General features: G+C 41.7%; 1 protein-coding gene across 1 annotated transcript in view; it reads right to left on the minus strand.

The window, feature by feature from the left end:
• The window catches only part of arhgef39 (Rho guanine nucleotide exchange factor (GEF) 39), a 69,128-nt gene that overhangs the window by 23,370 nt on the left and 36,151 nt on the right, over nucleotides 1–9,607 (minus strand). The window contains exon 7 of the mRNA XM_082510390.1: nucleotides 3,359–3,487. Coding sequence (XP_082366516.1) covers nucleotides 3,359–3,487 — 129 coding nt within the window. The remainder of the gene's footprint in view (nucleotides 1–3,358; nucleotides 3,488–9,607) is intronic.

Here is a 9,607-nt window from a genome sequence, read left to right on the forward strand (position 1 = left end):
CACTGACCAACAATGAGCCATGAGGTCAGTTTCATGATCAATAATATGCAAAATGTCACTGCCATGATCAACAGCCACAAGTCCCGTTCACAGAGAGCGGGGGGTGGCTGCAGCATCGTAAGACGTTAAAATATGTCATCTAGCCTTCTCCTTGGTTCAGAGATGAGCGTTCACTTTTTCACGTAAATGATTTAACTTTGACTCGACTCCCCATTGAGTTCAACTAATCATCAACTGAGAGATTAAAAAATCCTCTTCTTGTTAGAATATCTGTGTATAATATAACGTAATAGTAGGGCTGCTCGATTATGGCAAAAATGATAATCACGATTATTTTCACTGAAATTGAGATCACGATTATTTGACGATATTTATTTAACCCTTTAAGACCTACTATAGAACCAAGTCCACCAGAGCTTATATTATTTGTATTTATTTATTTTTTACATGCTGTAGTGCCATTTGTGGGAGCATTTCAAGTTGCTATACATCAATACAACTGTTATAGCCCATATTTTAATAATATGTCTGCATTAAGTCCATAGTAACTACATTAATTGCAAAAAAGTGCAATAAACTACAAAAAAAATTGAAAATCGCTTTTGTTTTGTTTACATATATTTCTACTTGGAGAAATTTAAGAGGTTTATCCCTCAAAACTTTAAATACAATAAAGTTGCAAAAAATAGTTTCCCACCACAGGAAATTTATTTTGAGTGTCTTCATAGTTTTATTTTGGAGATACAGCAATTTTTATATACTGCAGGAAAAACAAAAAACAATCCTATGATGCAAATTTGCAAAGAAAACAGCAGGTGCATCATTTCACTGTGGGAAGTGTTACGAACAGCTGATAGGATCGGCAAAGCGTGTTTCTGGAATATTATGTTTTTGTTCCTGCAAGCGCTTTTTATGCAATTTTTGCAAAGCTATATGTGGAACGAAACCGTGACCGAGGACAAGCTGATGGCATCAGATGTAAGTACAACTCCTCCGGTTTCATATGCAAAACAAATTATTGTGCTAGCTTACACGGTTCAGGTTCTACAGGGATTTAAAAATAGTTACACAACACGGAGCGTGCTGCTCTGACCGGCTTTAAAGGGTTAACAATGACTTAAAAAAAATAATATAAAATAGTGTGCAACACCACTGAAGTTTTTTTTTTTAAACTCTCTTTTCAACCAACCGCAGTCACTCTCCAAATAACTCCTGCTTAGCTTTCCGAGCTTCCCTCGGGTCCTCTTAATCAGCGGTCTCCAACCTTTTTTGCGCCACGGACGGTTTATGCCCGACAATATTTTCACGGACCGGCCTTTAAGGTGTCGCGGATAAATGAGGGAGGGGCTAATAATTGGCTCAGTCATTTTTAATGATCGTTGAAAGCCCAGATCGTAATCGTGATTAAAATTCGATTAATTGAGCAGCCCTACGTAATAGCTGTTATATTGAACTCAATATAAAAGAAATGTATGATTTTTGCACTTTAAAGACAATTCAGTACAGAATAACTTTTCTACTTTCTATTTATTGAAGCTTGTATTAATCATAATGTAATGTGATTAGAAAAAACAGACAGAGAAATGGTAGATGATGCATAAGGAAACTTGTGTGAAACTATCAATAACATAAAGGACACAAGGGGAGAATCCATGTGAAGCACGATATAAAATGTGAGACATCTTTGTTTTAAAATAAAGGAACAGACAGGCAGACATAAAGCTGTGGCCTCCCAGGGAAAGAGGCTGCTGCCTGCTGCACTGATGTCCCATTGATTCAGGCTTTGTGGCGCACAAACACCCCCCCATCTCCTACAGAGCTACTTAATATGTTTGAGGGGCTCCAATGCTTCTCATCTGTCAAAGGCAGCTTTTCTTTTACCCACATTAGAGGTGGCATTGGTGGGGAGGAAGGAGAATGAGTCGGTGTGGGGTTGCGGGGTGAGGTGGTACTCCTGCAGCTCTGAAGTCTGCCTGGTGGGACCAGAGCTTTATTGGCTGGAAAGGAAGCTGACAGCAGAGTTTTGAGGGCCTGAGAACTTGGATGAGAGAAAGCTTTTGAAACTAATGCCCACATCGGCATTAGAAAGAAGAGCTGCTATTCAGCCGCCACTTCCAGCCCGTACAACACAAACAGCCACACATACTCACGGAAAACACGCCTTCATATCCAAGCACACAAACACAGACTCAGGACATCATGCATACATGTATTTCCTCAAATCCAGCACACACTCCCAGACAACACATTTTGGCTTCCTTTTTAACTTCGAGTCCACGAGATGACTGGTCGTGGGGGACAGTGGCAGCAGCGACATCCAGGACAAATACCAGCAGGGCGTGGAGTGGCTGGAAGCACAGGGCTGTGGGGAAATAACAGAACAGAACCTGATGGTTCACTAATTATTATTGATATGATGTGTAGCATACACTATACTGATTATTTGCTTTAATCCAAAGAGTTTAATATGCCGGCCCACAGCTTCAAATCTTCTGTGAAGGTTGACCATTATTCCAGAAGCACTTGTGAGGTCAGAAACTGATGAAGGAGGCTGTGGGGAAGGACTCCGGCTGGTCAAGATCTTCCACACCAAGCTCAGGAAGGGGCCATCCTTAAAATTGTTCCCACAAAGTTGGGAGCATGAAATGGTCCAAAATGTCTTTGCTCCAGCATTATGAGTTCCTGTCACTGGAACTAAGGGGCCTCAGACTAAAATCCCACCTCCACCATCCTGGGCACAGTGCAGGCAGCACCATTCCCCTGACAACTGCTAAACCAAGACTCATCCATCGGATCGCCGGGCAAAGAAACACCGTCACAGAGACCACATCTCCACTTCCACTTCCAGTGGCAGCGTGCCACCACACACGACACTTTGCATTGTGGTTAGTGAAACTTGGATGCAGCTGCTCAGCCATGGAAACCAAGAGGTCACATGGAGTTTGGAGGTCTGTAGTGACTGACTTTATTGAAACTTAGTGACCTCTACTCAATGTGCCGCAGCCTTCTCTGACGCTGTGATCTTACACGGCCTCCCACTTTGTGGCCGAGTTGCCGTCTTTCCCAGTTTTCCACAAACAGCTGTAGAATATTTAGTAATGAGGAAATCTCACGATTGGACTTGTTGCACACTTCTAAATAAGGCTCTGCTATTTATGAATTTTGAACAGTACGGATGAGTTTCTTCTTAATGACCTCACTTCCCCTTTAGTTTATGTGTGCTGGTCTGGTTTTCCTCTCTCCCCCAGTGTGTCCCAGAAGGCATAGATGCATGCATGCAATAGATGCAGCAACAGAGAAGATGTATAGAGGTAGTTCTTGAAGGAGATCAAAAGAATATTTAATGAGAGGATCTAACCTGGAGCCAACACCTTCATCTTTCTCCCTTTCAGCAGTTTCTGCACACGGCAAAGCTCCAAGTGGTTCTCATGGTGCCGGGTATTGTCGTCAATACGCTGGGACACCTCACACACGACAGTCACTGCTCCTAAAACACAAACAGTTTTTTCAGTGTAACTGCTTTATATGATATGTCTGGCTAAAAGAAGTAAAAACAAAGTCACAGCGTATTATTTTGTAGCGCATGTCTCATGGTCTGAAATATAAATCTAAAGACTGACAAAGAACAGCAAAAACATTCATTGGTATATTTGCAAATATTACAATGATGGTTGTAAAGCACAGTGACGAATAAAAGCTATTAGTGTGAAAATGACTGCAGCACAATGTTTTTTATTACAGTGTTTTAAAAAGATGGAAGTCTTAGTGGCAGGTGCACCAGAGTGACCATTTTGGCTCATAAAGCACAATAATAATTATAATAATAATATGATGATGAAGTATGGTGATTTGTGGGGTTCCTCACAGAAAATAATAAGTAAAAGGGAACTCCTACTGAACATCTCATTTCGTGTGAGCCTGTTCGAATATGAATTTTGTCAGAAATGTGCACATCCAAGATTTTGACTATTAACAGCTATGTTCAGTACTGTAACACTTTAAAACATACTGCTGGCTGTTAATAAATACACATATATAATACACCTATAGAAATGTAAGTATTTCCCAGTCATAACACCTGACCTGCATACTCCAAAAAAAAGAAATCAACTGAAAAAAACAGACATGTTCAAATTTAACACTATGAGTTCATAAAGCAATGCTTACTTTCATTTTGACAGTCCAGACTTGAGAATTTGCACGAGTAGATTTTGTTAGAATTGCCACAGTTGTTGGGAAAATATGAACAGGTAGAGATGGAGGCTCATTGCTGCTGAAGTTCAGGCTGTGGCTGCTGGGCCGGGTTCAGCACTCAGCTTTAACATTCTTGGCTAGCTTAGTGTTAGCAGGCTGTCTGTGCAGATACTTGCAACGAGCCAAAGGTTTGCTTGCAGTATAATGCAGTTGTTTCTATCCTGATGCAGCTTCCAGTGTAACATTGCGCTCTTATCCATTTGTGCAATGAAAATAAAAGCATGTCCACGTCCAGGTTCTAGATTGCACGACTATTTTACTGCTCTGGCACACAAACTGAAATCAGCTGATTGTAGTTCAAGTGGAATCAATAAGATGAATCAATGGGCAAACAGGCTAACAATTCCAAAGAATTGAACCACCCAGTATAACTCCACTCTTGGCGGTCAGCTCTCCAAGTCAAGTTACTTTTTTGTTGTTGTACCGAGTTAAATGGTAAATGGTCTGTATTTGTAAAGCGCTTTACTTGGTCCCTAAGGACCCCAAAGCGCTTTAATAATAATGGATAATAATAATAATGGATACTTTATTGATCCCCATGGGGAAATTACTTGTTTTTCTCTGCATTTGACCCATTCACTCAGTGAAGCAGTGGGCAGCCCACTAAGCAGGCGCCCGGGGAGCAGTGTGTAGGGACGGTACCTTGCTCAGGGGTACCTCAGGGTAGCCGTTAAGTGGATTCGAACCGCCGACCTTCCGATCATGGGGGTCCACCCATTCACACACACATTCACACACTGATGATGGCAGCTACATTGTAGCCACAGCTGCCCTGGGGCGCACTGACAGAGGCGAGGCTGCCGGACACTGGCGCCACCGGGCCCTCTGACCACCACCAGTAGGCAACGGGCGAAGTGTCTCGCCCAAGGACACAACGACCAACACTGTTGGAGCCGGGGCTCGAACCGGCAACCTTCCGATTACAAGGCAAACTGCCAACCCTTGTATAGTGTTAAGACACACTATACAAAAGTTCGCTATGATCGCATGACCTTATTACAACTGAGAGAGCGCAGTGCTTCCTGGAATCCTACCCTGAGCTATCAGGCTGTACTGACTCGACGCTAGGCCGGCCCCTGACTGGGAGCCCTCCTAGGAACAGGCCGAAGCAGAGGCGAGGCAGTCGGGGAGCAGCTGACCAGAAGCTCAGCCCTTTGGTTAGCAACGAAAGGCTAACCCTCCCGGTCATACTGTTCAGTCCCTGGAAAATAAAATGGACGACTCCAGGCCTGGATTTCTACACAGAAGGAGATTCAGGATTGTTCCATATTGTGTTTCTGCGAAACCTGGCTGGGGGAAAGGACACCCGACGAGGCACTAACAACAGGCGGCTACACAGTCTTCAGGAAGGACCGGTGTGCTGCGGATAGCGGTAAGACTCCTGGTGCAGGAACAGCTGCCCTCCTCAGACAATCATGGTGTACTCACTGTAAGATCATTTGACCCTGAAGCTAACGCCATTGTACCTGCCCAGAGAATTGCAATGCATCACTGTGAGTGTTGTGTACATACCCCCCTGCACTGAAGAGGAGGCTGCATTAAAGGAGCAACATGACATGATTAATAATAATAATAATGGATTGCATTTATATAGCGCTTTACAATGCCACTATTCATTCACTCTCACATTCACACACCGGTGGAGCAGCTACAGTTGTAGCCACAGCTGCCCTGGGGCAGACTGACAGAAGCCAGGCTGCCATATCGCACTATCGGCCCCTCTGGCCAACACCAGGATTAATGAATATGAAAACACATATCCTGATGCCGCTGTTATCATTCTGGGAGATTTTAACCACTGCAATCATGGGAAAAACATGCTCAAACCACATTAGTTTGTGACCTTCCCCACCAGGAGAAATGAACACTGGACCACTGCTCCAGCAACCAGGGCTGGGCCATATCATACCGTTCACAGTGATACCGGTGTAATGTTGGGCAACGATAAGAAAATGAAATATAACGATAGAATATGGGTAAAACGCACATGCGCAGTGCCTTTATTTACATACGCACATGGCTGTGACGGAGAATGAGAAGAGCAAAAGCGGATCGTTGAATGAAACGATGAATCTGAACTGGTTTGTAAAAATGCTGCAGCTTCACTGGTGTGGAACTGGTTTAGCTTTCGTCCGTCAGATACACAACAAAGCACTATTTTTGGTAGCGCATGCTAGCGGGCCGTCGTTATTACCGTGTTGTTTGGAAAATACGGCGCACTTAAAATCAATCCTTTGATTTTTCTGAAAGTCGACAGAGCCCCTTATAATCCCGTGTGCCTTATGTATGAATTCTGGTTGTGTTTACTGACCTCGAAACGATTTTATGTGCACGGCGCTCGAAAATGTTTCAGTACGACTTTGCTAAGCTACGAAGCCGCACTTGATGGATTGTCGGAGCATTACGGCTATCGTAGGCGGAGCCTAGCGGAGTGATACGTACTGTGCTTCAACATGTTACCGTATTGTGTGTGTGTATGACCTCTTTTTAAGTTTTGTGGATGTTATACATGGTTATGCTGAGGATATGTCGGCCAGTTTCCACTGGAAATGCCTTTTGGTTAAACTGTCAGTGAGGAATTTGCATTTGCACTGTTAAATGTTTATATAACTTTAATGCAGATAAAAAAAACAAAACAGCTGCTTGTTTAAGTCAAAATACATTGATGAGGTGTTTTTTTTGTTTGCACTAATAAAGTTGTGGAGTTGTAAAGTATTTTGTCTCACATCAATTATATCGTCAGTTATATCGTTATTGCAAATTTTCAAATGTATATGGTGATGAATACTTTTGGTCGCCCTGCTCTACCAGCAACATCAGAAATACCTTTTCAGCTGAACCAAAGACACTGAAAAGTCTGATCACCAAGTGATCTGCCTCAGTTTATGACAAAAGGCTCCAGACAAAGCCCATACTATAGAACCAAGTCCGCCAGAGCTTATATTAGTTTTTTACATGTTGTAGTGCCATTTGTGGGAGCATTTCAAGTTGCTATGCAACTGTTATAGCCCATATTTTAATAATATGTATGCATTAAGTCCATAGTAACTACATTAATTGCAAAAAAGTGCAATAAACTACAAAAAAAATTGAAAATCGCTTTTGTTTTGTTTTTACATATATTTCTACTTGGAGAAATTTAAGAGGTTTATCCCTCAAAACTTTAAATACAAAAAAGTTGCAAAAAATAGTTTACAACAACAGGAAATTTATTTTGAGTGTCTTCATAATAGAGCTGGGCGATATGAGATTTTTTCATATCACGATATGTTTTTTTCATTTCAGGCGATAACGATATCTATCACGATATAAGCCAAATAACTATATTTGTAAGATTTAAATGTGCCGTTGCTCACAAGTAAATTGTGAAATAATCAGCAGCTTGTTTTTATTTAAATATTTATTTCCCATAATAAGTTCAACAGGGTAGATGTACTTAAGGAACATGAGACTTTTTCAGATAAATAAAGGCAAATATTGCAAACTACACAAAAGGCAGCCGCTAAAGCATTTAAGTTTCAAAATAGAACAAACGAAACAGACTAAACTGTCAATTCCACTTAGAAACAAAATATTAATTCTAAAAATAAATCTTAGTTTGTTTTACAGAAGAACAGACAAAACTGACTAACTTTTGTCAATATCAAATAAACTGAGAACTAAAAGGAAATTCTCAATCTGTCCTTGTTGTATAGCTGAGCTTTTCAAACAGTTTTAACAGTTACTTTAGTCTGACAAAAGCCGAATGACGAATTAGCGCTTCCAGTCAGAGACTGAGGCTACGTCCACACGTACACGGGTATTTTTGAAAACGGAGATTTTCCGTTTTCGTTTTAAAAATAATCCCGTCCACACATAAAGGCAGAAATGAAGGAAAACGCTGCTATGAACATGCCAAAGCAGCAGGTGGCGCTAGATTCCTAACCGTGCAGAAATGTTGGCCAATCAGAAGTCTAGAAGCCTCGGTGGGAAAAAGTAAACAAAGCTGGGGCATAGAAGCAGAACCGAGTCGTATGTGTGGAGGGACAGTAACTGTGTGTATATGTAAGCATTTAAACACTGCAGAGAGTAGAATTAACAGTATTGTAGAAATTCATTTCACCGAAACAATAACGTGGCGCACAGTGTGACGTCAAAAAATGCACACACCTTTGACGCTGCGTTTTCTGGTCCACACGTAAATGCAAAAACGAGTTTTCAAAAATCTTCGTTTTCAGTGACCAAAAACGCCGTTTAAGATAAGATAAGATAAGATAGAACTTTATTAATCCCTCGGGTGGGTTCCTCTGGGAAATTCGATTTCCAAAAAAAGCACAGCAACGACCGAAGTTACAGTTACAGAATTGTTATATAATATATATATATATATATATATATATATATATATATATATATACATATACATATACATACATACATATATACACACACACACACACACACACACACACACACACACACACACATATAAATACAGAAACAAATATAAATAAAATATACAAAGGGGATAAATAGAATAAATAGGAATAAAAAATAAAAATACAAGTGAATTGCACATTTCAAGTATTGAGTCTATTGCACTGTTGACTATTTACAAAAAGTATTGCACAAAAGGTATTGTACAGTGAGGTGAAGAGGCACTACAGCTTAGTTGTTCCCCCCTCCTTTGTCCTCCTGTTTCCCCTCCCTCTCCCCTCCAGAGAGGAGTTAAACAGTCTGATGGCGTGTGGGACAAAGGAGTTTTTAAGTCTGTTAGTTCTTGTCTTTGGGAGAAGCAACCTGTCACTGAACAGACTCTTCTGGTTGTTTATGGCCGTGTGCAGAGGATGCCCAGCATTGTTCATAATGTCCATCAGTTTCTTTAATGTCCTTTTCTCTGCCACTGTCACCAGAGTGTCCAGCTTCATGCCGACCACAGAGCTAGCCTTCCTGATCAGTTTCTCCAGCCTGGATGAGTCCTTCTTTGCTGTGCTGCTCCCCCAGCACACCACAGCATAGAAAAGTACTCCAGCAACCACCGACTGGTAAAACATCCTCAGGAGCTTCCTGCAGATGTTAAAAGACCTCAGCCTCCTGAGGAAGTACAGTCGGCTTTGGGCTTTTTTATACAGGTGCTCTGTGTTGCATGACCAGTCCAGTTTATTGTCCACCCACAGCCCGAGGTACTTGTACTTGTTGACCACCTCCACCTCCTCCCCCTCTATCTGAACCGGCAGTGGACCTTCTCTGGACCTCCCGAAGTCCACAACCAGTTCCTTAGTCTTTGAGGTGTTGAGTTGCAGGTGGTTTGTGTGACTCCATGCGACAAAGTTCCTCACCAGACTTCTGTACTCCTCTTCCTGATCATCCCAGA

This window comes from Aulonocara stuartgranti (genome assembly GCF_965226115.1).
Source record: "Aulonocara stuartgranti genome assembly, chromosome: 17".
NCBI lineage: Eukaryota > Metazoa > Chordata > Actinopteri > Cichliformes > Cichlidae > Aulonocara > Aulonocara stuartgranti.